Source organism: Anser anser, assembly GCF_964211835.1.
Source record: "Anser anser genome assembly, chromosome: 2".
Classification (NCBI taxonomy): domain Eukaryota; kingdom Metazoa; phylum Chordata; class Aves; order Anseriformes; family Anatidae; genus Anser; species Anser anser.
Window position 1 is genome coordinate 21482252 of NC_139721.1, and position 24413 is coordinate 21506664.

At 52.2% G+C, this 24413-nt stretch overlaps 2 protein-coding genes and 1 long non-coding RNA gene across 14 annotated transcripts in view; 2 read left to right on the plus strand and 1 right to left on the minus strand.

The window, feature by feature from the left end:
• AZIN1 (antizyme inhibitor 1) overlaps nt 1-1326 on the plus strand; it is a 26547-nt gene extending 25221 nt beyond the window's left edge. For all 5 annotated transcript variants that reach the window (XM_083822587.1, XM_083822590.1, XM_083822588.1 and 2 more), the window contains one exon: nt 652-1326. In XM_083822587.1, coding sequence (XP_083678713.1) covers nt 652-763 — 112 coding nt within the window. In that variant the 3' untranslated portion in view covers nt 764-1326. The remainder of the gene's footprint in view (nt 1-651) is intronic.
• LOC310893496 lies at nt 879-16567 on the minus strand. Of its 6 annotated transcripts, none has more exons than XR_014579012.1 (3): nt 16428-16567; nt 9302-15953; nt 879-8140 (listed from the first exon to the last, which is right to left on the minus strand). It is a non-coding gene; the product is annotated as an uncharacterized lncRNA (long non-coding RNA). The 6 variants fall into 6 exon arrangements; XR_014579014.1 differs by lacking the exon at nt 16428-16567 and having other exon boundaries at nt 879-6402; nt 6823-8140; nt 9302-16418; XR_014579015.1 differs by lacking the exon at nt 16428-16567 and having other exon boundaries at nt 879-6402; nt 6560-8140; nt 9302-16418.
• Nucleotides 16433-21142, plus strand: KLF10 (KLF transcription factor 10). Of its 3 annotated transcripts, none has more exons than XM_083822585.1 (4): nt 16433-16618; nt 17551-17790; nt 17895-18786; nt 19702-21142. In XM_083822585.1, exons 1-4 carry the CDS (start codon nt 16520-16522, stop codon nt 19959-19961), a joined length of 1491 nt encoding a protein of 496 aa, XP_083678711.1. In that variant the 5' UTR covers nt 16433-16519; the 3' UTR covers nt 19962-21142. The 3 variants fall into 3 exon arrangements, with proteins under 3 accessions (XP_083678711.1, XP_083678710.1, XP_083678712.1); XM_083822584.1 differs by lacking the exon at nt 16433-16618 and adding an exon at nt 16987-17147; XM_083822586.1 differs by lacking the exon at nt 16433-16618 and adding an exon at nt 17185-17320.
• Nucleotides 21143-24413: the final 3271 nt, after the last annotated feature.

Here is a 24413-nt window from a genome sequence, read left to right on the forward strand (position 1 = left end):
ACGTGCGTGCAGCCAGATATCAACTATTTTTATGATGGCAAATACAGGAAGACGCAACTGAGCAGAAGAGCGTGCTTTTTTGTGCGGTGTGGTTCTTTTTTTAATTATTCTGTCTGACTTTGCGAAGACTAAACTGCGAGCTGTAATAACATGCCTACTTTGCTTTAGGGTTGACAAAGGGAAGCATAATGTGAACTGTTGCGAGTTTATTGGTAGCTGTTCCTGAGTCATGCTTGACATCAACTGTTGAGGTTCCCCTAATCCAATTAGGAAATCTTACATTTACAAGACTTTGCATTTGCAAATATACAGTTAGGAAAAACTACAAAATTCCTAATACAGTTCCTAATTGTAACTTGCATAGGGTGTTGGCATCGCAGGTTGTAGGCAGGAAGGGTCATTGCTCAGTTGCATAGGCAGTAAGAATTGGGTAATGTTCCAGTGCCTAGGTAGCCAGGTCCCTGCACACCTGTTGATGGAGTCACAGCCCTTTTGTGTCTGTCACGTACATGCATAGTCAGTTCTCCCCTCTGCTGAGACTGAGGTCAACATATCCAGGGGCAGTAGACTTCTAATGCTATTTCCAAGGCTGGTTTCTGAAATTAAATTGTACGCAAGCTCCTTGTTACAACTCATACTTCTTTGCTGCAGGGATGAGATGCAAGATGCTGGAATTACTTCAGACACATTGATGAAGAACTTCTTCTTTGTGCCTTCTTGCATTCAGCTGAGCCCAGAAGACCGCTTTTCCACTGCAGCTTAAACAGGCATTAACGCTTCATTTAGACCTGCAGTTGCAAGTCTGTAGTTTGTCTGGTCAACATTCCAGTGTGGAAGAAATGGAACAATCTTGAATTCAATTCATTCTCTTCAAAACTTGAAAAAAAGTAGTAATAGCTAATGGGGACCAGGCAAAACAAGCTACAGCTACAATTCACTGGGGGGTGGGAGGGTTAGATAATGGCATCCAAATTTAAACTTAAGTTTGTTCAACCCCTGAGCGTTTAAATATGCAACAAAATGGATGACTTAGTGGAGATGGAAACCCATCACTTGGGTTCTTCAACAGTTTACATACAAGTACACAGTTTTTATACTAAGGATTCCTGTTAGAAAAGTCTTGTAAAGTTATTGTCTTTCGCCCAGATATATCAAATGTCAGTGGGAGACCAGTGTGATTTCATTAGATGTTTAGTGTATTTAGAATGTGTAAATTTGTGCTTTGAACTGTAGTTTAATAAATGTAAAATTGCATCATAGTATTTGTTGTATTTGACCCCTGATGTATCCCTTGTATGATTGCAATAAAACTTTGTGTAGATTTTACTGTTTTTCAGGCTAACTTTGGGAGGGGCTAGGCAGAAGATGCAGCTATAAAATAGGTAGATGTATACATGACTGAGAAGCCTTCTTCTCTTTAACCCGTTCTTTCAGCTTTGCATTAAACAGTAAGTAATTTCAGCTCGATAAACCTGTAGAAAGTGCAAGTCCTAAGTTCCTGGAAGGCTAAAATGCAAGGTGTGGTGTTTAGTTCTATGGTATGGCCTTAGATGCAGTTCTAACACCACATAGCTAACCTGCAATAGATGATAAATGTACGAAGATGAGGTAGTCTTGTAGCTAGCATGCATGTAGTGCCCCCAAGGCAGCATGGGTTAGTACAGCTTCACAAGGCTTTTTTTGATGGTGTTCAGTGAGTAGTACAACTTTCAAATTCAGCTAATTCTGTATATTGTGAACTCTTACAAGAAGGGCTGTGCACCGGACTTTCTTTAAATTTACCCACGAAGTAAAGGTAATGCATGCTAACAGAAATATGTATGGCAACTGCATCGAGTCATTTGAACTGCTGAAACCATTCAGGGGCTTTCTTTGTTACTGGAGCCTCTTGATTTCTTCTGGGTTCTTTTTTTTACCTTCTCATTTTAACTTCATCTCCTGTGTGAGAATTGGATGGAGGGGTGTCAGGGTTTTGGAATGGTGCGTTAAATTCTGGATCCTGTAACCAAAGGGGAGGAGAATGGTGCTTTAAACCTTTAGTCAGAGGCAAAATTTCTACATTTTGGTTGCAAGTATATTTTAAGTGAGTGCTAGCTGGTAGGAAATCTTAATTTTTTTATTCTGTAAGGTGTAAAGATTTTGTAAAACTTGATGAATTTTTAATTGAAAGTGGGGGGGGGAACTTGCTACAGAACAAACCTGTCAGATTGGACTCAACTTGTCAGAACAGTTCTACCAACCAGCTAAAAAGTACAAAATGACTTCTGTTTTGAAGATGGTTGCTCTTAAGAAATATCACTGGAATTAGATGTGGAAGTACAAAAGGAGGAAGTAATGATAGTAGGAAGCCATTTTTTTTTAAACCTAAAGTTACTATCCATCCTTTAAATTTCAAGAAATCAACATGCACCTAGTGTTCAGTCTACTAGTTTTTTTTACAATTTTTTTTAAGTCTTTCCTTAGACAAAAGAGACTTTCCAGTTTTTAACTATGACATAAAAATTATAGTTGTCTAAGATAATTTAAAAGGAGTCTGTTATGCAGTCTTAAGGAAAACTGTTTTATGTTAACTTACAGGTCAGTTAAAGTTACATGATACAGTGGTCAGAGCAGGAACATCCATTGTGTTTGAAGACAGCTTGCCATTAAAAACAATCTGGAGTTTGAACCCAGCATGTATTTCAACCCAATTTGCTAAGTGTTGCTATTTGTTGATATTGTTATTGCAACTCAGCATTTTACGGAAAATATAAAAGTGGAATGATTTCTCTATAGTACGTGGAGTTAATGTAGCTTTGTCATGCTCAATACACATCTGCAACTCCACCGGTTGACTGAGGACACTGATCTTGCTGACCTGCTGCTACAGTTAGCTATGGTAGTGGGCATTTCATTGATTATTTTGTACAGTCTACTCATCTTGTGCGAAATGTATCCCACCTCTTTGAAGTACTGTCCTACACGCCTTAAGTCTGCATGCCAGTTCCCCATGAACATGCAGGGCCAAGACTTGAGACAACACCAGGTTACAAACAGCTTTAAGCTATGCCAGCTGCATGTGTACTGAGCAGCTGCACAATTAATTGGCTCGCATTGGCTCAAAAATTGAAGGTAGCATTGTGGATCCATCACTGGATATGTTCCTACTTCAGGTATACGCTGCTGTCCCCTGAATTGCTGCTGTCTGGGAGGCCAGTGTTGTAGTCTTAGTGTGTTTCAGTAGGCTAGATGCAGAATTTAAAAAAATCCATAACTAAATGGAAGCAGTTGCTTTAGAAGAGTGAAAGAACAGGTTTGTACCTCTTCAAAACACCTTCACTTCTTGCAGCCGGGTAAATGATGTGCTGGAGCATAATGCCTGACCTTGCAGATCAGCTGAACTTTGCTTTTTTTTTTTTTTCCATTTCTTCTGAGAGAGTCCAACCCTCAGCCAAAGCGTGGCCCGTGGCCTACACAGTTGGTCTCGTTCTCGCAGTGGCGTGGCTGGCCGTGCTACTGGGGGCTCTGCCGTCTGCCCCCATCCGAAAGGGGAACAAAGGGACCCAGCAGCACATGGGAGGCAGCGGTGCCCACTGTGGGGCCAGGGCAGGCTGGCAGCTGGGAATGAGAAGAAGCTGGTTATGTGCTGAGGGTGGCCTGTCCTCACTAGTCTAGCCAGTGGAGGGATGTTAGACAATTGCAGGTTTATTTTTCCCTTGCTAGAAGCATTATGCTGACTTCTGGCTTCTTGGCTGGTATCTTGGTTGCTCTTTATTTCCTACTTTGCCTTTATAAAAATTCAACATTTCATGTAAGTAGTGGCATATAACTCAGTCCCGTAATTTAATAATGCTTTAATTGTGCGAAGTACTTGCCCAGAGGGCAAGGGAAAAGCGTAACCTGTTTCTGTGTGCAACCCTTGCCCAGTTGGCAGCAGTGGATGGTAAGCGTGTGCGTTTGTCTATGGGGCTGGGACTGGGAATACCGAGGGAGGGCACGCTGAGGATGGAGCTGCTGGGTGCAGTTGTGCTTCCTGATCCTGGCTTCCCTTGGAGAACGATGGCCGCGTGCACACGTCTGTGCTGGGGGCGATGGAGCAGTGCGAGGGCGATGGGCGCCCTGTTGTCGAGGTCTGCGTCCGAAGAATCCAAGGCTGTCTTTCACTTTGTGTCTTAATCCCTTGGCAGCCGCGCAGTCTTTAATTTTCATTGGGTGCATTAATAGGATTACCCACGCAGCTACAGAGGACAGAGCTAATTGTGCTCATCAGTAAATCAGAAAAGAAGCTCTCGGGGAGGCGGTGGCACGAGCCTCACCGCTGCGTTAGGGCTGCTGCTGCTCCTGGTCCCTTGGCCGCGGGTGAGCGCACAGCGATGTGGGTGGGTTGTTTGCTGAAGGCTGTGCACTGCCAGTCCTGTAAGCGCTCTTAAATGTAATACTGTCAGTAAATATAATGCTCATCACTAATGTGACTTGGTGAGTATCACGAATTTTTGGATCCCGATTGTATGTTTTGCTCAATCCCATGCTGTCTGAACAACGTGACCCTTCCTCGTACTGCTGGGAAAACCTCAAATATTTGTCACGAGCTTACTGCGCTGCTCACACTGAAATGCCTGCAGCGAAGGCGGTGATGGGACAGGGGAGCTGGTGCTTCAGCTCTCAGCAGTAACGTAAAACCAGGGGGCACGTATGCTTTTGTTGCTGGGGCCAGTTCATGTGAATCCAGACAGCGAAGGGGTGTGCGTTACCAGAACCGATGGGCTCCAGGAGGGCTGCACTCCTCCCTCTTCCTGGTATATTCCCCTAAACTGACTGATTATCTAGCCTTGTAGCTCTGAACTGACGGGGGCAGAAACCACGTGCTGTCACCCTGCTCCAGCAGCGCAGCATGGCGTCGGGCTGGCCGCAGGGCAGGGGGTGACAGAAATCAGGGGAGCACCCAAGGAGCTGTGGGGTCGGACAGACTTCGCTGTTGGCAAACAGGAGCGTGGCTGCGGGCACCCTGGCACAGATCAGTCCCGTTAAAAGGTCCAATTCCAATAAATTATGATTTTCCAACAAACCCAGCCCGCTTCCCCACTTTCTTCAAGCCGGAGGTGCTCGGAGACCGCTCTCCTCTGCCTCCAAAGCCGCGCCGAGCTGCTCTGGCCCGGATTCAAGGCCGCTGCTATCAGCGGGGCGCGACCTGCGGCGTGGGCGCAGCTCCGCTCGCGGCGCCGTGCACCGCTCATCCACTTACCCACTTATCCATTTATCCCTGCGGGGCCGGGAACGGCACCTGACGCCCGCCCACGCTGCGGGTTGCAGCTGCCGGCGGCAGCCGGGCATCGCCTCCCGGCCCTGCCGAGCTGGAAGCGCCGCAGCCGAAATTTTCCGCTTGGGATGCGAGATCAGAACAGACTTTGCTGCTCTCTCCGGGTGTGGATCCTCCCCGTGCTCCAACCCAAGCTGGAGAGGGGTGTTCAGGTTGGCCTCAGCCGTGTGTTTCCATATCATCAGACTTCCTTTGAATGTGCAATTTCTTTTATTTTTTTCCTCTACGGTGACTACTTTAAATTCCCCAATGACGTGTCATTGTCAAGCTTCTGCATTTTCTCTCATATTGCGACAACTTTAACTTAAACTACGTTGCCTTGCAAGGTGAGCTTTCTCTTGAAATGCACTTACACAGACACACTGTGCTCGGGTCTGCCCAGACCCACAGCTGGGCACCTCTGCGGCACATCTGTGTGACAGATGCTCAACAAACTGCTCATTTCTTCAGTGCACCTCACAGCTTCTCGCTGATCATGCGCTAAAAGGAGATGTAAGGTTAGTGGTCTCATTTTGGGGGTCAAATGAACGACTGCAGACCCCGAGACTGCTGTCTGAGATGTGACGTGCAAGGGGAGGGGGAAGCTGAGGGCACGCACAAAGCAGCCTGCTCTGCAATAAGCTAAGCTCAAACTAGCTGAAGCCCCAGACAGAAAGTAAGAAGGCATCGTCTCAGCATTCAGTGTATGGTTAATATTTTTAAAGATATTGAAATATTCAGCCTCTGCCCGGGGCTGTGCTGCCCAGCGTAGCAAACTGATAGAGGCACGCAGCAGGGCTGTGAGTGATGGGTGTGGAGGAGATCGGCACCCACCTTGCCACGGCCGCGGAGCTGCGAGGAAGCTCCAGGAGAAGCGCTGGGCTTGTGCTGGGGGGTGGCTCCGCTCCCGGTGGCGCACCCGCAGCACAAGGGGCCGAGAGCTCAGAGAGCAGCATGCGGGATTTCGCTCCTCACGTTTTTTTCGGTTGCATCCAATACCTTCCTGCGCGTGCACGTACTGCAGTTGGCGGAGCCACGCGGCGCTTTCCTGACGTATATTGGAGGCCAGATATGTAACTGCGCTGCTGAGAGGTTTCAGATGAGAAAACCTTTCCGGGACATTTAATCTGTATAAATAATCGCAATAACAAAGGGCCTTTATAAATTTATGCTTAGCGCTGACAACCTCCTTGCTGCCCTACTCAGCATAAAATTTGTGCAGACTGCAACTAAAGAACTTCCTCACTAAACAAAACAGTAAAGGGGTAAGATAAATGGACATACCTGGAGAAACAAATGCTTTTTAGAGATCCACTTAAACACGTTTTAATTTGTATCTTATGGCAGCAAGAAAGGAGTACTTAGAAATGATTCCAGCAGGGAAAAGTTCTTGCCCTGATGTACTAAAAGAAAGAATTATCGCTGAGATTTTCAGATCTGCCTTAAAGATTGAAGTGTCCAAGTAAAATAAAGTGAGCATCCAGATCCATGCTGTGTCCCTGAAAACCCTCCTACCCGTGTGCACAGGGCCACGCATATACAAGTACCTGGATTTGTACGAGCAGACCGCTTCAGCGAAGCAACTTCTCTTCACGGGATTCCGAGTTTGTAAATACACCGAAATGAACTCCAGCTACTTGCGGTGTTTGAAAGGCTGCTCGGTTGGTCTATCAGATGACCTAATCAATACTGATTGTTTATTTAACAAGAGTAAATTTGACCTAGAAGTTTCTAAAGCCTCAAGCTCTCCAGCACACGGTGCCAGCAGGATTATTTAAGGGCATCGAGACAGTTGCCACACAGCACGGCAGTAACCAAGCCCGCAGGTAGGTGAGTTCGGGCTGGCCAGCCCCAGTGCTATTAATAGGTAGTCCATGAATGGGAGGAGGGTCTGCGGATAGGGCCACGCACAGGTCTGCCCCTGAGAACTGCAGCCTCACTGTGCCATCCTAATACGGGTTTCATAAAGCTTCCTTCAGCACGGGTTGCTGCGCTGTGTTTCTTCGGTTTAATAGATACTTTTCATGAAGTGGCTTATTTTACGTGTATGTACGCCAGCTTCTCAGCTTTGCCTTCCGTAGTTGTGTTAGGCAGGATGACGCCGTATCACAGATTTCACTGTGACTACGAGCATTCACAAGGCCTCAAATCGCTCTGATATGAAGTCTGAGCCTTTAACTCACTGCAGGTGAGGAAACAGACCCAAAGTGCAACATCAAACCGATAAAATGTGACAATGCGCCTCAAAGTGGGGCAGAAAATACTGGGGTGAGGTAGAGGGGGGACCTCGCACCAGCTTTAGGAATTCCCAAGTCTTCTCCTCCAGAAGATGGAAGAACAAACAAAACTTTCTGGAGAATTATCACAGATGTGACCTGCTCCAGAGAGCGATCTATACGTTACAGCCTACAGCTGTAGGCATCTTTTGGTCTCGTGAGGTTGATTTGAACTTGCGGTTAATGTCAAAGCTTCCTGAGGACAGAAGAAGCCAAAGGACTTCCACCTGTGCTACTTCTGTCTGTATTCGTGTTCCAGCACCGGTCTCAGCCAGCACTCACTGGTCATGAGCAGGACCCACGAGGAGGGCACCTGCTGCTTGTGCGTCCAGGTACGTGCAACGGAAATATGAAAACACAAGCAGAACAAAAAGTGGCAGATGTGTCCATGAAAGGCTTTGTCAAGTAAAGGGGGTCACGGGAACCCTGGGGCTCTTGTTTGCTGCTTTCTGTGCCACCCCCGCTCACACCGATGCGGGAAATGTCCGTTTCTGGGAGGGATCTGAAGACGGTTCCTGGTAAGCACGTGATCCCGACCACTCAGAGTGGGATGACGGTGTTTTCTGACTGATGATTAAAACCGTTCCAGCTGCAAAACAAACACACACATGCACATAAACATTGCAACATCAGTGTTTCTTTTACAATGGCTGGTGCCATCAAATAAACAAAAATGGCCTTCAGGAGCGGCTCCTGAACCCAACAGCCGGACACATGATTTCTTCTGGTAGTGATCTATCTTTCACGTGCTGTCTTTCAGTCCTTGCTCAAAATAATTCACTGCACTGGGAATCAACAGCTGCAGAATCACACCCTCTTTCTGCCTGCCAAATATCAGCATTTTCTGTCCCTAAACAAAGTGAGATGAAATAGCATTTTCCAAGAATGCCTTTGTGCTGCCAGTACTGCAAAACCGACAGTCACTTTTCAGCAGCACCCATGAAAAGGCTTAATGGGCTGCTGAAAAGGAACGTGTCAGCCAGTCTTCAGTCATTCATATTGGTGTGAAAGCAGAGCTCACCTACAAAACCCACATCAAGTTGCCTCATCAACTGGAAAATACTTGGAAAATGTTGAAAAAAAAAAATCATAAAACCAAGTATTTCTGAAAGTAGTGAGAAATGAGTGCCAAGTCTCTCCCAGAAGAATGGACCTGGTTGTAAGCAAGTCTTCTTCTCTTCTTTATTTTTATTTTATTTTTTAAACAAGCTACACTTGTTGAATCAGCTGTTGAATCAGCTCTTGGAAATCGCAGGGATCACAAAGCCTGTGACCCCAGTCTTCCAGCTGTACCCAGAAAAGTAACCCCAGGGGCTAGGGAGAGGCTCAGGGTGTACAAGTACTTTTCCACCTAGCAGAACAGAGCCTCTCTACCTATGCTGCCCCACAAGAGAGCCACCTCTGACAGACAGTGAGGGTCAGCTGCTGCCCCATGTAATAAACTGAGAGAAAATGGGAGAAAATGGAAGCTTCTCGCTCAGGACAGAGGTGAAGAAGCAGATCTGGGAGAGCCTGGTTTCCTTCAGGCTTTGAGACTATTCCCCAGGTGCCCCCTCTCAATAGCAACAGCATCCCTTCTCCTCCACCTCCTTGTCCCCAGAACAAGATCCTCAGGCTTCCTCAGCTCCTAAATTCATACCCAGCGCTCCCACCACTGTGACTCCTCTCTGTCCAGGTTCTCCTCAGCCTTGCAGGCTGCTCACAGTTGGATTCCCCTCACGTCGCCCACCCGCTCGGCACGGCTGCCCACCTGTGGAAGCTGTCCGCGCTCCCGTTATCAGCACCGGAGATGGAGTTGTCATTGCTGAGTGCAATTCCTCCCACATCAGGCAAAAGATGAAATGCACCCCAAACCCCATGATTTGTATTTTATAGCACTCCAATGACTATAAAAAGAGTTATAAAGGCAGACGCTTCCGCTGTAAGCACCTAATCTTAGCCAAACCCCACCCACAGTGGCTCTGGGTACATTTATATTCACTTTGCCATTTGAACCAGAGAACAACCTCGGGCCCAGGGCCACGCGGTGCGAGCTGGCTCGCTTCCCAGCCGCTCGCAACAAGGGTCCTCTGGAGCAGATGATGTGCACCCACGGCAGAGATGAGCAGGAGCACGAGGTCCGTGCCAGAGCACTCCCCTCCTGCCTGGGCCTCGCTGGCCTCCCACGCCAGCACGCTCACCAGCGCAGGCCGTGCTCCACGGCCCTCGGCCGCTGTTTTGCAACAGATGCGTGCATAGACATCTGCAGCCCTCCAGGCATTGACCTCACCCATGGTCTCTTCTTCCCCTTGTGGAGAGGAGACTTTGGACTTTTAGCTGGCTGAGGGAAGTCATTGTCCTGCTCTGGGCTGCACTGGTGTGGCCTCACCTTGGGCACTGCATGTGGTTTTGGGTGCCACAGTATGAGAAGGACATAAAACTATTAGAGAGTGGCCAAAAGAGGGCTACAGAGATGGTGAAGGGTCTAGGGGGGAAGACACATGAGGAGCAGCTGAGGCCCCTTGGTTTGTTCAGCCCAGAGCAGAGCAGGCTGAGGGGAGGCCTCATGGCGGCCTGCAGCTCCCTCACGAGGGGAGCGGAGGGGCAGGCGCTGAGCTCTGCTCTCTGGGGACAGCGACAGGACCCGAGGGAACGGCATGGAGCTGGGACAGGGGAGGGTCAGGCTGGGGGTTAGGGAAAGGTTCTGCACCCAGAGGGTGGTCGGGCACTGGGACAGGCTCCCCAGGGCAGTAGTCACAGCACCGAGCCTGTCGGAGTTCGAGTGTTTGGACAACGCTCTCTGAAACGTAGTCTGATTTTTGGGTGGTCCTGTGTGGAGCCAGGAGTTGAACTCGATGATCCTTGTGTGCCCCTTCCAACTTAAAATAAGCTATGACCAGGGAGACAACAGTCCCAGGTGGGCTCAGACTGACAGGGTCTTTACAAGGCTGCCTGCCCACCCCTTAACACTGGCACTTCCCTTATTGGACCCGCCTGCACAGAAAGGAGAACTGCCCCCACCCTTCGGAGGCTGGCAACAACCGCAGATTCATGGATACCATAACCAGCTAATCCAGCTCAGTCTGTGGTGCAGATGCCATCAGTAAAGCATGTCCTGCCCACCAGGGACAGGCCAGTGCCCTCCTCTTCCAGAAGAACCTCCATGATGTCAGGGAGCTCCGCGCGCCACCACAAATGGGGCCGGCACCCTGCTGTGGCTCGCCTGCCCCTCTCCTTGCTGCTGTGGCTCCCGCAGAGTATCGGTGGGACAAGGTGCAGCATGACTCCAAGGACGAGCTGCGGGACAGAGGAGCTGAGTCAAGGGTTGCCTCATGTCAACAGTGAGCTGCAAGACCCAAGTGCACATCTCCGACGGTGGGATGCAGGGCCAAGGCTCACCCTGTGGTGAGCTTCAGGAACGAGATGTGTGTCCCAAAAACTGCACTGCAGGACCACAGCGAGCCGCACAGAGGAGAGTTCGGGGAGTGGCGAGATGCCAGCACCCTGCTGCCAGGCGGGAGGTTGGGACAGGCCGCACGTGGCGTTCCCCGTGTGATCTGCCTCTGCCTGAGGCACTGACACAAGCGGGAGAGACAACGATGAGCACCTACTCCCTGCGCACTCCCCACGTAGAAAATCATTGCTTCCCCCAGCCCCGCCAACCTGCTCCTGTGTTATCTGCAAGAAAGCCACTCGAGATGAGCAGCACTGGCAAAGCCCAGGGGTTTCGCACACTTCATGGGCACTTTGAGCAAGTTCTTCTGGCCACAAGCGCAATCCCACTGCTGGGGGGGTCCCTCCCAGGGGGCTCTGATGAAGCCATCATGACCTGCATGCTGTCCATCTGGAGAGTAAACGGGGATCTACCCTGCAACCCCTCACATGGCTCAGATACAGCAGAGATATTGCATCGAGCAGCACCAAATTGGGCTTTCACACAGCCTCTTTAAAAATAATAATAATAAAAAATATTGCTCAATTCTTGCCGTGCTGCCAAGAGACTATCTGGGCTATCTGAGCAGCAAAGCCACGACTCCAATGACGTCTGTTTAAATGAGACATAAGGCCTTGATCTCCACGGGTCCCTAAAGGGTGCCCTTAGTTCCTGTGACGTCTTAAGGAAAAAAGAAATCAATTACTAATAGTGAGATGATTGCTTAACAGCATGCCAGTGGTGTGTTTTGTACTGTGATGCCAAGGGTGCGGTATGTGACCAGAGGCATTTGGCAAGAGATAGCGCTGGGATATGAGAGCTCAAGGCCTGCCAAGACATACTGGAGGATTGTTTTGGGTGCAGGGAGTCAAACTGGACACCGTGTAGTCTTTCCTGTATGTAGGACATACTACCTGCAATTTTGTACCTGCATTTCCCTATCCAGAAACTATTTGCTTGCTTGAATATGAACTGACACATATGCAGTGGGGGTTGGATCAAATATTAGCATCACAGAACTGGTAGTGGTTCCTGCAATATTAAATTTACTGATAGTTTTGCTCCATCACATCTGTCTTATGTGGCTGAAACTAGTCAACAGTTCAAAAAATATTAAAGGAAGGTAGGCTTAAAGAAAAGAATTACCTTTATTCACATGACTGTTATCAAAACACTTGTATTTGGGGGTGTAGACATGCTGTTACTTTTGTTAGAAGAAGGAAAGTCCCTGCTGACTTCCATACTGCAATAATATGTCAAATGAAATGCCCTGCTCACTCCACCACCTGCATCCCTCCAGGATACTTACCATCAGAGGAACTCCTGAAATGCAGCAGCTACTATGTCACTGTGTAGCAAGCAAATTCAGTTTTGGCATGAAAAAGCAAGCAAATGTACTTCTAATGCTTCCATCAGGAAAAATATTTATCTGATCAGAGCATGGACAGGTGGCTTTGTCAGCTACACACGCTCACTGTTCAGGGCTCGCAGGCTGTCTTCTCCTTTCACTTAAATCAGCTTCTTAGTTTCTGATTTTGTTAACAGTAATTTAGATTGATCAGTTGGGTTTTATACAAAAGAGTTAATTAAATTGTGACAGCGGGAAAGCTCTGAATATAACAAATATGCCAAAGAGGTAGAACACAGGCTCCTATGTCAGCCTCGAAAGCAGAAAAGGCTTTCAGTTGTGTTTCCTGATATTTTCGAAGCAGTCTGCAAATAAACAATGCCCCTCTGCCATACCCTTCCACAGCTTTCCAAAGGTATCCGTGTTCTTAAATGGCACACCTCGGCATCAAACTCAGGGCCCAACAGTGTTGCCCTTTATTTGTCGTGTCACTAAAACCACCAGCGTTGCACAAATGAAGAAAGAACGCACGAGATACTAAACAGAAATAAACCCTGGGTCATACCGTGTGAAGTGAAATACGAAGCACGATCCGCGTGGAAAGAATCAACAAACCATTCCAATATTAACTCCTGATTTCCACTCCGCCGAATTCCCAGGATTTCTGCAGTCAAGGCATGCAGAGAGCATGCGACTTGGCTGGTTTGGCCACATCAAAGCCCTGGCTGCCCTTCCACAACGACAGATGGGAAACAGGGCGGTAGCTGGTACCATCATCGTGTCCTGCAAAGAAACACGCCGCGGGACCCGAGGAAGGTTCTGCTTGGTGTACAACCTGATCCGGCACTTCAGGAACTGAACATGAATCCTGCCGCGATCTCCAGCGGGTACTGAGCCAGTCATTTACTTACCTCGGTTCCTTCTGATCTGACAAAAATAACCATCCACCTACGGTTTTCTGTGAAACAAGCACGCACCTAATATCAGAGGTTAAAAATACCCACCGGTGGCCCGTCATCAGCCGTGGAATACGGCTTCTTGCTTATTAGCACGTAGAAGCCAAGACTTCAGGGTAAAGGAGCAACTTAAAGCTCCCTTCTCAATTCTTCATGACGAAGCCAAGATAAGCCACCGATAACAGCAGGTTGAAATTCAGGTTTCGACTGCTGGACAGGACTGAAGGTACACAGTTGGCCAGTGATTTACCAGCTGTGATGCCAAGTCTCTTCCCTAATTTATCCTCCCGATCCCACAACAATTTACCTTTCCACATCAGAAAAATATGACCTGCAGGCTGCCTAAGTGGTTTCCTGGGAAATTTAGACTTCAGATACAGTGTAATAGGCATAAATAAATAACCCACAAGTGCTTAAACGTCAAACTTCTGAGCGCCTTTAGAAAGCAAACACATCAGCTTGCTCCTAGATTGCATAAAGCCACGTCCCCAGCTTCTCCAGGAAACTGAACGAAAAACACCAACACATCCAAACCGACAGTCATAGCTCAGTGACTGCCAAAGAAAATCACCTTTACTGAAATCCGCTCACTTGCCAAAAAGAAGTGTATCTTACCTGCCTTAGGCTTCACTAGGGGTGTTTTTTTTGTTGTTTTGTTTTTTTTCCCCCCACCAGCCTGTCTCCCGTGGCAGCCGTGCAAACACCAGCATTGCTAACAGCCTCTGAAGCCTTCCACCGAAGGGCGCTGAGCAGGCGAGGCAGGACAGGGCCGCGCTGACTCAGAGCAGCCGCAAACACTCGGGAGACAAGGGCTGTGAGCAATGCTGTGCAACGCGCACGTACACACCAACTGGGCTCGGTACCGGGTAGGGGAGGAACGCAGTGCTGCCAGGACTCGCTGGGTCTGGAAATCGGGCGGGTAAAATAAACTAAAGCAAGCCTTAATGCTGATTATACGTAAGTTCTGTTTTTCGCCTGGTGTACTAATAAGAAATTCCCAAGCCAGGACGACGTGGGCTTTTCCTAAGGGCAGGATGTGCGGGGAAAATGGGGCATGAAAAGGAAGAGGAAAGAAGTTACAGGAGACGAAAAGGGAGACAAGCCGCCCTACTGCCGACGGCACGCTCCACCTCCCCAGCTATCTGATACGCAAAGCTCTGAGACTGCTGTGTGCCGTGGAGAGACGCCTGTCCAACCATTAATAAACGAACACGAGCGGTAGGAGCCGTGCCAGGGTGTGCAGCTGGAGCTCTCGCCCGTGCCCCCGGCTGTCCCTTCCCCTCCTGCCATTTCGGAGCTGCGTCTCCCCGGCCGCCCCCTCAGCCCCAGCTGCTTTCAGACGCCCACCGCACCGCTCTGCTCCGCACAGGGAAGCGAGCTGTCACATTTTCCAGCCTCTGAAGCTGAGATTATTTTTGGGAGAGGTGGTTTTGACAGTCCCACCCTGCAGCGCGCAGCGCGGGGGAAGGAGAGGGGAAGGGAAGAGCAATCCAAGATGTACGGGGGCCCTCGTAGTGAAACAGTTTTACCCCCCCGGACACCCGGGGTGTGTGCTATGAAGGGATTGGAGGTGTTGGGGGGGCAGAGCTCCTGCGGGGTACGGGATCCAAGCAGCAGCTCGGTCCCTCCAGTCATTAAGGCTGCCTTTTCCCAGGCTGCCCCCAGGGACTTGAAGTGCTGCCGCCGCGAGGAGACGTGGCTGGGGTGGCGGTGCCTGTGGAGAGCCAGGCTCCCTGAAGCCAGCCCAGCCCCTCACGGCCAGCTCTCTGCTCCCCAACAGCCCCAAGCCCTGGCTGCATCCCAGGGCAGCAAGGCAGGCTTCCACCACCCATCAGCACCCGGCCCTCACCTGGAGATCAGGCCTAAAGATCCTGAAGAGGGGAAACAAAAGGGGATTTTGGCCGAAAGGCACACGGAGGTGTGGGACGCAGCGTGGTCGTTTGTAAGCACCTGTTTGCTACTGCTAGCGAAAAAGATTTGGATCATCCCGAATTAAATCCTCCTTTGGGAATTCCCTCTAGATAAGGCAGGTAAGCCAATCGGTTTCTCTGCAAGCATGGCAGGGATTTAATAAAACCTAGCCAAAAGGCAAGTAGCAACGCAGTGCTGCCACGGGTTGCACAATACACCCGGGAGATGGGAGCTACTGATTTCACTGTTAAGCGATAACAATTTTCACGGGTATTAAGATAGCAGGAGCTGCTGTAAGAGCTTTGGCAGCAGGACTGAGGGGAGAGGGATCTCGCCTAAACGGGCTGAGGGGAAATTGGAGGGAGCATCCCGCCAGGTGCGCATGTGGGCAGCGGTATGAGGAGAAGTAACAGAAATTCAAACCGTATGATGTACCAGTGGAAGCTATGGAATGAAAGCAATAAAAAAGTGTTGTTTTTTTTTTCTGAGAATAAAAATACAACTTATGTCAATAAGCAAGTCTCTGAACTGACTGAGAAGCGTTTCGGATTATTTTTATTTTTTTTAGTTGTAATACCCTCGTTTTTCCTGCAGGCTGGAGAACCCGCCCGCCTGCTCTTCCCGCGGCACTCTCCGCTTCCAGCAGGATAAATCGTTCTGGGAGGTTTCCCAGCAGGTTCCGGGAGGACACCAGCCGCCGCCAGCCCCCCCCGCTCCCTGCCTGCCGACAGGGGGAGAGGAATTCCGCAGAGCAGACCCGCAGACCTTGACGCGGCTGTGAGAGAGGGAGACGCGTTAGCACCGGCACGCTTCGTGACAGAAAACCGCCGCGGGTGACGGGGAGCTCCGCGAGGAGCCGGCAGCGCGGCCATCTTCCCCCCCCCCCCAAACCCAAAACCTGACAGGAAAACGAGCCCCACGCCACGGCTGCGGCCGGGAGGCGGCCCCCGCCCTTGTGTGGCGCCGCGGCGTGAGGTAATTAGCTGCCGCCCGGCTAATTAGCAGCCGCTAGCCGGCCCCGCTTCACCTCAGCGCAACTTCACCTCAGGGCGGCTTCACCTCAGGGCACCCCCTCCCCTCAGCCCCCCCCGCACCACGTGACCTCCCGTCACGCCGGGGGGGCTCTGACTCAGCCGGCGGGGACCCGCCCGCGGGGGCGCGCACGCCGCGCCACCACCCCGGGCACGCCGCGGGGCAGCCGCCGATCACGCGCGGGCGCCGCGCTCCCATTGGCCGGCGCCTCACACACCTTTGGCGCTGATTGGACGGCCCGTGCGGCGGGAGCCCCGCCCATCGCCCCGCCCCTCTCCGGCGCGAGGCGCTGGGGGTGCCGGCGGCGGGATGGGGAGCGGCGAGCAGAAGGCGGCGGGCGGCGGTGGCGGGCGGACGTCGGAGGCGGCGGCTCCTGTCAGCATCTCCCGCCGCCGACACCGGCCAGCGGTGAGCGCGGCGGGACCGGGGGTGCGGGGAGCTGGGGGAGCGCTGGGCTGAGGGGCCGGGAGCCCGGCGGGGTGATGCCGGCCCCCCCCCGGAGCTGTGCGGGCGGGGCCCGGCTCCTTCCTGCCGCGGGCGGGGGCGCAGTGGGTGAAAGGTCGGCGCGCGGCGCTCCCCGGCCCGAGCAGCCGCCGATCACGCTTTGTTCGCGTGGCCCCCCCCCCTCCCCGGCCGCGCCTCTGCCCGCCGCCGGCCAATGGGAGCGCCGCGGGGGGGGAGGCGAGCCAATGGGGGCGGCGGGGGGGCGGGGCCTCGGCGCTGGGCGGGAGGGAGGGGGGCGGCGGTTGGGCGCGCGCCACCGTCACCTCGGCGCACCCCAACGGCCGCGGGGGGGGGGCGGGGGGGAGGCGGCGCCTCACGGTCCCCTCAGCGCCACCCGCGCCCCTCAGCCGCCCCCGGAGACCCGAGCCCGGAGCTGCTGCGGCTCCCCCGGCTCCCCTGCGGTCCCCCCCGGCTTGAGCCACCTCAGGGAAAGGCGCGTCTGGATGAGCGGTGCCGCGGGAAGGGAGCGGGGGCGCGGTGCGGGGAGGGGTTGTGCCTCGGGTTCGGCTGGGAGACTCGGTGTTACCGTTTCGGGCGCTGCGCTCGCGATGTGGAGGGACTTAAGGTGTTGCTGAAGGTTTGGGGAAGGTCTTTTGTCTCCAGAAGGTATGTAATCTTCGCCAGATGGTCAGATTTCCCTGCAAACAGGTTCGTGACAGCATTATATAAAGGAGAAAGAGGGCAGGGAAATGCAGACATATCCCCCACATCATCAGGCGTGTTTGTCTGGCGCGGGTTGCTTTGTTTTGTTTTTACAAAGCCTTCGGACAATTGGCTAAATGCTTAGGCTTAGCCATCAGGTTTAAAGGGTTATTTTTTTCCGCTGACCCAAACAGGAGGAAGAAATGGAGGTGATGACTGAGAAACGGAGAGATGCTAGATATTTCTGGAACAATACCCCTGAAAAAAGCGATTATGAGGCTGTGGAAGCCCTTATTTCTATGAGTTGCAACTGGAATTCTGACTTCAAGAAATACGCCGACGTGAGACCTATAACTCCAGCATCTGATATGTCGGAAGAGAGCGACGAGACTTTGCTTCCTGGAGCAGCAGACTTTAACACGATACCCGCATTTGTAAGTCTTTAATACCGCGCGTGCGTGCGTGCCCCTTTCTCAGGGTGAGTGTGGGAACAGGTTGGTAACACGCCCCCCCCTTACCTTCCCTCTTCTCCCCGCAGTGCCTGACTCCACCCTACAGCCCGTCGGACTTCGAGATGTCTCAAGTCGTCCACCCGGGGCCACCAGCGCCACCTGCAGCGCACTGCAAGTCGCTGGCTGAAGCCGCCAAGCCGCCCCTCGCCGCACCTTACACGGAGGCCCCCCGGCCTCCAGCACCCAGGCCTCTGAAGGCGCAAGCGACCAGCGTTATTCGCCATACGGCCGATGCTCAGCTTTGCAATCACAAAACCTGCCCGGTGAGAACAGCCAGCGTGCTGAAATACCAGGACGGTGTTTCACGGGAAACCGATAGTAAACAGAGCGCCGAAGCGGAGCGCTCAGCGGCGGCGCCGGGCAGAGTGAGTTATGAAAGTGGCAAACTGCCAGCTGCGGAAGGAAAAACTGCAGAACCAGCTGGCGGCGCCGAGCCCTCGACGAAGCCCGCGGTCAGCAGGCATCAGTCTGTCCCCGGAGCGGCGCAGTGCTCGGCGCTGGTGGCACCCCCGTGCCCCGTGCCGGGAAGCGGAGCCCCCCCCGTGCCGGTGATTTGCCAGATGGTCCCGCTGCCTGCCAGCAACTCGGTGGTGACGGCCGTCGTGCCCAGCACCACGGCGAGCCAGCAGCCAGCGCTCTGCCAGCCCATGGTGTTCATGGGTGCTCAAGTTCCCAAAGGCGCCGTTATGTTTGTCGTGCCCCAGCCCGTGGTGCAGAGCACGAAGGCGCCCATCCTTAGCCCAAACGGCACCAGACTCTCTCCTATTGCCCCTGCTCCCGGCTTCGTGCCTTCTGCAGCCAAAGTCACTCCCCCTCTCGATTCTTCAAGGATACGAAGTCACGTCTGCAACTACCCGGGATGTGGGAAAACTTACTTCAAGAGCTCCCATTTGAAGGCTCATGTCCGAACACACACAGGTTGGTCGCTCTTTCTGGGTGTTACAAATCAGCCTAGAAAGCTGCCGCTCCGTGCGCTGCTTGTTGGGGGTCTCACACTTACCGGATTTGTTCGTGGGGTGATTTGCGGGGCAGCAGTGAAACCCTGCTTTCGCCGCTGTGCGTGTTAATAATGCTGCCTGGTCTCTGCTAGGAATTACCCCGGAGGGGAAGTTGATTCAGCAGCTTGTTTGTGTTGGCCCTGCTCCGTGCCAGAGGGCAGGCAGTACCGCTTGTGACAGGCATGGGGAGCCAGGCCTTGCCCAAATGCAGAGCGTGCCCTTCTGCGGTTAAACGCGCCTCGTTAGACTTCTCCACAAGAGTGCCTTTGTCAGAAGTAGGTAAAACTTAAAAGGGATTTTTTTATGAAAGAAAGCAGCGTCCACCCCACTCTGTTCCTACCTTGGTTATCTTCGGCAGCTTCCCCACGCCTCAGCTCTTAATCACAGGAGCAGAAAGTGACGTGTGTCAGCACGCGGGCTCACAGCACGCCACCAGAGCTCTGTCACTTCCAGCTGGGACTAACGCGGCTGCAGGCTGCGTTTCAGCGGGGTGCTTTGGTCTCCGTAATCTGCAGACGTGTGGAGCTGAGCGGTGCGGTCAGCTGGCCTTGGAGACACAAAGAGCATCTCACATGGTTCAGCTTCCACAGGGTTTTTATTTTTAACCCGTTGTGCTACTTAGCCTTGACGACAGTGAGTCTGCGTGTTTTAAAAATAGCATATTAACATTCTTCTGCATTTCACGTGGCTGAAAATAATACCTATATAGGATTTGGCTCAACTGTTGTAGTGAAAACTTTTTTTAAAAATAAGTCAAATGCTGTTAAGACAGTAGTGTTTGTTGCTCAGCTGGTATTCATGGTATTTTTTTGTCTTTTTTTTTTTTTCCTTTTAGGAGAAAAGCCCTTCAGCTGCAGTTGGAAAGGCTGTGAGAGGAGGTTTGCGCGGTCTGATGAACTGTCCCGTCACCGCAGAACGCACACGGGCGAGAAGAAGTTTGCATGCCCGATGTGCGAGCGGCGGTTCATGCGGAGCGACCACCTGACGAAGCACGCCCGCCGCCACCTCTCGGCGAAGAAGTTACCGAACTGGCAAATGGAAGTGAGCAAGCTGAACGACATCGCTGCGCCGCCTCCCTCGGCAGCTGCGCAGTGACGGGACTTACTCGGAACACGGCGGAATTAACTGTTGGCGCTGGGATATGCCAGTTTTAAAAAGAAAAAAAGACAAAAAAAAAAAAAAGGCTTTTGCTCCAGCTCTGCGGTTCTCCGGTGCCAGCTGCTGATGGCGGAGAGGCAAAGGCAGTCTGTGCTCGGCCACACAAAGTGCTGAGAGAGTGGGCGGCTGGCTGCAATAGCGGGCGTCTTTTGCACTGGTGAGGAGAGAGAAAGGGAAGGGTGTAGAGCAGAGCAGCACGCGCTGTGCACCTTCTGAATTCGGCAGATCGTTCATACGCACCAAATGTCAGCCGCACCGCTGCGGTGCTGACGGTTCGCCGCTGATGCGTGAGACCGGCGCGGATTTAACGACCGGTTGGGAATCTCCAGCACGGCGCAGATGAGAACGATGGCGCTGTACGGGCGCAGCTTGACGGCCCAGCACGTACGCGCCTCAGATAAGCCGAACCGGTGTTCGTACTCCTGCCGCCTCGTCTCGGTTGGAGTTCTCTCCTCCTGCCTGCTCTCGGGGCCCAGCCACGCGGGTGATTTGGTGCCAGGCGCCGGGAGGCTGCGGTGCCGGCTTCGCCCTGCTGCCCGAGGTGGGCTTGGGTGGGCGCTAAGGGGGGGCACCGGGAGGGGTTTGGAAGCCTCGTGATGATTACAACCGGTCACCCTCGGGCATCGTACGGTGCTTCCGCTGTTGTGTTGCTTACGGTTTCCTTCGTACCTTCTCAAAACTCTGCACCGCGGCATTTTTTTGTAAGCAGATACAGTGCACTTTTCAGAACAATGTAGGTGTAAACTACTCGGGTTGATTAAGAAAGGAAAACGAGAACCTTAGGCTTCTTGAGGGTGTTTTTCTTTGAAAGGCGGCTTATACTAAGAATGAATTATGGATATGCTATGTATTGTATTAAATTAGGAAGTTGTGATTTGAAGAGTAATATGAGGCAGTAAAGACACCGCCTAGAATTAAAGCTGTATATTTTGTGACAAATAATGCATCAACTTTCACTATCTATTTTATCATGCTATGTTGAGGACACGTATCAGAAAGTGAACCGTTTGAAAATAGTGTATTAGATACGCTCTTTTGTGACTACTTAAAGATTTGCACATTTCTTATGTTGTACTTTATACTTTGTTTACAATAAAACCAATTTTCTTTAATATAGACCTTTTGTTTTCGTAGCAGAACTTCATCATTTTTAACCTCAAACCAAAGCGTGGTGCCCGTCAGTGCGTGTCCCGACCAGCGACAATCTGTCTGTCTCTTAACCTTTGATTTACAAGCTCTGTAAAGCCAGCAGGGGTGCAATATGAAGTCTGTGCTTCCTGCCTAGAACCTTTTTTCCTCCCTACTCTTCATCCGTCCCCCTCCTTTTCTCCACGCACTCAGAATAAATGCGTTTGTGTGAGCCATCATGAGACCGGTGGAAAACAGGCCGGTTTTTTGGTGGTGGTGGTGGAACTGCCCCGTCTCGCCCCCAGTGAAATGCAGCCCCTGCTGCGGAGCCGGGCGCAGGTGGCGGCTGCTGCCTGGCGCAGGTTGTGCGGGCTTCATCCTGCTCCGCTCCCCTCCCCTGCCTGCAGGGATTCCCGAATTTCACAACTGTGGCTGTTGACTCACTGTCGTTCCTATAGGCTGTATGGGATCCTCGCCGTTCCTGTTTGACGCAGCGCCCTGCCTAGGAACAACGTGAGTCATGGTGCCCTCCTGGCTCCTGGAGGGGAGGCAGGAGCCGGGCTCCTTCCCTGCAGAACAGACCTCACGAGCAGGAGTCCCAGTCCGCTGTCTTGCCTCAAAACACGCCGTATTTCGTGCTGCGTTTCCACCCCGCAGCCACCTCTGCCGACGGATTTGCCCGTGGGCGTGCAATTTCTCTCTGCATGCTAGCTGTCCGGGAGCAGCACCGGCAGGAGGGAGGTTTTTAACAGCCACAACCCTCCTCACCTTCTCCAGGCTCTCTGGTGACACGAGGGAGGAGTCAGTGACACCGGGTGGCCTTCAGTGACGCGGGGACGCCCGCGGAGCCAGGCGAGCTGCCGGCGGGGCTCTGCGCGGCACGCGGAGGTGGAATCGCTCCCTCTGGGTGCAGGGGCTCGGGGCCTGGTCACCCCAGCGGTCTGCGCCGGGGTTAATCTCCGCAGAGAGGATGACGAGAAGGCTGGAAAAAGCCCTGGTTTTCCCCTCGCGGTCGGGAGCACAACAATTTCCATTGCGGCAGGCCTGGATGCTGCGCGGGGGAACTAACACATACTTTAACAGAGAGGTCCCGCGACGGGGCAGCCGGCCGGGAGCCTGCGAGGACAACCGGGGCGGCTCCTCCGGCTGTCCCACGCGCAGAGCGACGTGCTCCGGGGATTTTCCCCTCTGCCTTCTGTCCGCCCCGTCAGGAAGGGTTTTCGTCTCCGGCGAGCCCTGGAGCGTGAGGTGTCCCCCTGGCAGCTCGCCATGGCTGCCGCAAATAGACGTCTCCCTCCCTCGTCTGCTTTGGCAGCAGGCTTCTGTCACCAAGGGAACGCTCGCGAGCTGTCAGAAAAGTTGCAGCCCGAAATCGGGGCTGGAGGAACGATGAATGAAGGGAGAGGAGTGTTACGGGCTCGGGCTGCTCCGTGCCGCGGAGTTTCTGCAGGAGGAAAAAAAAGGCGTGTGGTCAGGGGGGGAAGTGTTCGGCTGGGGTGAGCGTTTCTGGGATACGCTTTCCAAGGGGGGTAGAGCGTGCCACGCAGCGCTGACCCGCTGCCCTTTCCAGGGCATCGAGGTCTGGAAGGCATCCTGCTTCTGCCAAAGGACAAATCGGTGCCTAGGGAGCAAGAACTGAAGGCACCCTTATCCTTACTGCAGCCGTGAGGCTGAACCTGCCAGTGCACTTGCTGCGTTGTGATATAAATCGGGTAACGATAACGTGAATTGTGATCGGTAATTCGGAACCTTGCCTAGGATGCCACAGCTTTGGTGAGACTTTAAACTGACTTGTGTATTCTGCTGGGGAAGGCAAAGTGACTTCCTTGTAAGGAAAAACCTGCTCTCTTTCAATTTTAATCCTGAACTCTCTTTTAATTTTATTTTGAAGGTTTCGGTGGATATCAAGGTGCCTGCTAAATGTTCCCCAGACCCTGCGTGAAACCTGCGAGGCGTACACCCAGCCTGTCTCCTGAGCGCCTACAGCACATTCAGGAGGAACCAACATTTGTCAAGTCTAGTTTTTTAACAAAACCTTCACGAGCTCATCATGTCATTAACGCAGTCTGGGCTGAATTCCATCAAGTTGTCAGCGTTTAATTGCGAAGGCTGTGATCTCCGCAGCGCTTGCGAGGTGCCTGGCACTGGGTGCATGCCACGAACAGAAAGCTGAGGCGTTTTAAACACTTCTGCTTGGGAAGGAGAGGAAAGAGAGCTTTTGATGCTTAATTACCTGGTAGGCAGCTGAAAAGCACAGCCCCCAACTTCCCAAAGTGAAAAGAAGAACAGGGAGTATTTTTGCCGCCTTGTGTGCGCAAGCCGTGCAGTCAGCCCGGTGAAGACATAATTCTCAATCAGCAGCAGTCGGTGTTCATTAGATGTTCAGGTTGGAAATGAGGAGACATTTCTCCTCGGAAAGAGCAGTCAGGCACTGGGACGGGTTGCCCAGGGAGGTGGTGGCGTCACCGTCCCTGGGGGTGTTCAAGGAAAGGTTGGACGTGGTGCTTGGGGACGTGGTTTAATGGGTGACATTTGGTGGCAGGGGGATGGTTGGACCAGGTGATCTTGGAGGTCTTTTCCAACCTTAATGATTGTGTGATTCTATGACTTTGAAAGGATAAGGGTGAGGGTGGCCGAAGGGATCCTCCTGCTCCCAGCCGTGGGACAAAGACCTGCCCCAACCCGTGGGCTCGCCTCCATCGGCGCTTCGCTCGCTGCTCAGGCAGGTGCTGCGCTCACCTCCGTGGGGTTCCACAAGGAAATCATGTTGGCAAAAATGTCTGTCCATTTTCTGAAATAAATGGAAAACTTGGCATCCCTGTTACATTCTCAGTGTAGTAACTGGGTCAAAAACATTCAGCAATGATCTAAGGAGAATGAAATTGTTCCCGTCTGCAAGCGCCTGGAGGGAAGCAGAGGGGACAGGGTGAGGACACGCAGACTAGCTGCCCTCGGTGGCATCGCCTCAGTCTTGCATGGGCTCATACTAACACTAATCCGTCCAGCTGTGGGGCAGCAGGAAGTATTTCACGTCTTTCCATGGGAAAACATCATAAATAGTTGTTAATCTGAGCTGGTGGGATCTCTTTCTCTCTATTTGTGCAAGAGAGTTCAATTCCCTGCTTGAGAGCAGCAACAAGTCTGATGAGTCTACGATGAGTCACCGGGCCAGGGAAAAAGCTGCAGGAAGGCTGGACTATTTATAAAATGCAAAAGAAAGAAAGGAAACATATTCTAGGCGCAGAGAGATCTGAAAGGTGA